This window comes from Sinocyclocheilus rhinocerous, unplaced genomic scaffold (genome assembly GCF_001515625.1).
Source record: "Sinocyclocheilus rhinocerous isolate Xijiao unplaced genomic scaffold, SAMN03320098_v1.1 scaffold1686, whole genome shotgun sequence".
NCBI lineage: Eukaryota > Metazoa > Chordata > Actinopteri > Cypriniformes > Cyprinidae > Sinocyclocheilus > Sinocyclocheilus rhinocerous.
The window spans coordinates 407,798-411,052 of NW_015658988.1; the positions used below are offsets into that span (position 1 = coordinate 407,798).

General features: G+C 39.0%; 1 protein-coding gene across 1 annotated transcript in view; it reads left to right on the forward strand.

Annotated features, from left to right (window-relative positions):
* Positions 1 to 296: 296 nt before the first annotated feature.
* The window catches only part of LOC107723070 (serine/threonine-protein kinase ULK4-like), a gene marked incomplete at its 3' end in the record, with an annotated part of 108,985 nt that continues 106,026 nt past the window's right edge, over positions 297 to 3,255 (forward strand). The window contains 7 exon segments of the mRNA XM_016531574.1: positions 297 to 302; positions 1,107 to 1,275; positions 1,412 to 1,513; positions 1,607 to 1,690; positions 1,777 to 1,852; positions 2,077 to 2,085; positions 2,146 to 2,241. Of these exon segments, the coding sequence (XP_016387060.1) occupies positions 297 to 302; positions 1,107 to 1,275; positions 1,412 to 1,513; positions 1,607 to 1,690; positions 1,777 to 1,852; positions 2,077 to 2,085; positions 2,146 to 2,241 (542 nt within the window).

A 3,255-nucleotide genomic window follows, 5' to 3' on the forward strand; every position in this document is an offset into this window, starting at 1 on the left:
AGTAGTTAACGTTGGTGCTGTAAACTGCCGGTGAGCTCGAGCTCTCAATCTCACGTGAGTCTCAGGTGTGTTTTTGCATCTGAAAACTACATTTCAAAACTGCCATGTGTTTTAGATGTTTGTTTTGGCTTTAATGCTCATGCTTTCCATCACTGCATAGATGGAGAACTTTATTTTGTATGAAGAGATCGGCAGAGGTAGCAGATCGGTGGTGTATAAGGGCAGAAGGAAAGGCTGCATACATTTCGTGGCCATCATCTGCAGTGACAAATCCAAGAGACCCGAACTCACAAACCATGTGTGTACAAGCACAATTGTTAAGCTGTTTGTCTTGAGCAATGTTTTGCATGCACTTTAAAGTGTTTACCTTACACATTACTCCTATGTTTGATAAATGTCACATTATCTCCACAGGTGAGACAAAATCATCAAAATGTTTTTTAAATTTTATTTTTTTTGAGAAGCAAATTCACTTATTTAAACCACAACTGTGAAGAAAATATGTTTTTCCTGACTTAGACTATTTTCTTCCCATTAAAGCCACAGACTTCATGATACCACATTTTTAGGCTGTTCTATGCTTTAGTCCTTTATTATGCACCACTTAGCCATTTTGCTATTTTCCTTTGCCCTGTCATTTATCAAAATATTTGTTTTGAATATTTGTTTGGTTTTATTGTATTTGTTTTTCTACAAGCAATCTTAAAGGGGTCATATGATGCGATTTAAATTGTTCCTTTCTCTTTGGAGTGTTACAAGCTCTTGGTGCATAAAGAAGATCTGTAAAGTTGCAAAGACTAAAGTCTCAAATCCAAAGAGATATTCTTTATAAAAGTTAAGAGGAAAATAATGTGTTTTTTTAACCTTAAACCGCATAAACACATTTCATTACACCAAATACACAAACTAATGTTCTTTTTAGCAACGTCATATGACCCCTTTAAGGTTAGAAAAGTGCTATATAAATAAAATAACTACTCATTGTTATTTAAGCAAACACTAAACCACATGTGAGGACAAAGTTCGGTTTATATGCTGCTAGTCTTCTTTTTTTGCCTTTCATTTTTTTCAAAGCTCAGCTAATGTCACTGTGTATATTCACATAGATTTTGTTGGATGGACCGGGAACTCTGAAGTACTCAAATTTCTGCCTGGCCAAAGCTCAAGGAGAAAGTCTGGAGGAGTTCTTCTCTCTTGTGATGGCAGAGGAGACGGGAGCTGGAGACAGCAAAGAAAACATTATCTCTCCAAGAAACATTAAGAACAGAATTAAAGGTTAGCGAGATTCATTACTTTCTATCAATCATCATTCATATTAGATATGAATCAGATCTTCTATTAAGTTTTCAAATAGGCTGTAATGTCTGAACTGTGCACTTGTATGATTTGTCAAAAGATGTTGCTTTGGCAGGTTCTCCTGTGTATTGTGCTCCTGAGGTGTTGAGAGGAGCAGACACCAGTGTCTGCAGTGATCTGTGGGCTTTAGGCTGCATCCTATTTGAGATGTTCACAGGTTACACATTTCCTCTTAATCCACAGATTTTGCCTTAGCAGAATACTTTCTGGTCAGATTCATTTTTATTAAAAATTTTTTTTTTTTTCCTAGGAAAACCAGCCTTTGTCTCTGAGAATATGACTGGTCTAGTGGATCTCATTTTAAATGAAGACCCTCCACCCCTAAGACAAAAAGGTTTGACACCTCAACTTAAAGATATTGTACTGTTTTTAAGTGTTCCTTTTTTAAAAAAACATTTAGTAACATATTTTCTTTTTAAGAACCTGCTTTCTCACAGCCCAGTCCAGAGTTTGAGAGCCTAGTAATGGGTTTACTTCAGAAGGACCCTGTGAAAAGGTAAAACATTTATTTTACTCAGTCTCTTCTCATAGTTAAGGAAGTTCTTTAATTCTTTAATTTCAGATAAATTATGCAATTCATAGTCTCAGACTTTTGCTTAGGGACCATGAGTGATGTGACCTGCAATAAAAGCATTCATTACTTCCACACCATTGAACCTGCCACGTTACATTAGCGCTGTAGCTTCATCTGTGAATCTCCTATATTACTGTCATCTGTAGGTTAAGCTGTGACTAGGGCTGCACGATAAATCGCATGCGATATTTAACGCGCATCTTGTCAGTAAAGCCGGACCCTTTAATATCAGACCCGTTCTGGAGGAAAGCATTTTCAGAGACAAGCATCACTATGGGAAAAGAGCAGGATAATGTCTCCCTGATATCCAGGTATACTTGACAAAACATCCAAATATCAGTTTTGGTGCTCCTGAACTTGTGGCTCATGCCAAAAGCCCTTAAAGAGTCTGGTGTTTGTATATGTCTCTATAGATTAGTCCCTCCCGGATTTCGCGGGACTTTTTTCTGATTTTTGCGGCCTAAAATGACTGATAAACTGCTTCTGAGACTACACAGCAGGGGCCTGATGTATAAACGTTGCGTACGCACAAAATGGGCATGGAAATGTGCGTACACAATTTGCCATGCACATAGCGGGATTTATAAAAAAGAAACTAGGCGTAAATATGTGCGCACCGTACGGACACCCTAGACCAGCAGTTCCCAAACTGGGGTGCGCGCACCCCTAGGGGTGCACAGACCGACCAGCAGGGGTGCGCAAGAGAATGCTTTTGATGATCTGTGTGCATTTTTTGAAGGGGCAAGTGAAAGAGAATTTTACTTGGCCGACCGGACAACTAATCTAATCTAATTAAAACATCGAATTAGGGAAGCACCAAAATTTCGGCGAGAATGATTCTGATTTTATTACACTTGGTGTAAACGGCAATTCATAATGGATAATCAATAGTAACAAGGTCGCGGCAGTTGAGACTCACGTGAGACAATCTCATGGAGAAATCGAAACAAATGAACACAACTGCACACAAACCGTATATTAAAAGCTAACATAAGCAGTAGCATTTACAACAGGGTATCTAAAAGTATGAGACAACAACAGACAAAAAACATAGGCCTACCATTAAAAGCCGTACTTGCTCAGGTTCTGCACGATCCTCTTCAATAATATCATCTGCTTCTCAATCGGGCTCAAAATGATAAACAATATTAACGATGCCGTTGTTTACAATACAACTGGAGCACATGTCGCTGAGGTGAGGGGCGGGACGTTTAGACACGCACTAGAGGCGGATTAGCCAATCACAACACACTGGGCTAGCTAACCAATCAGAGCCCATCGCCTATTTCTCAGCGCCCCTGTTCACAACTACAGCAACAGCTCCG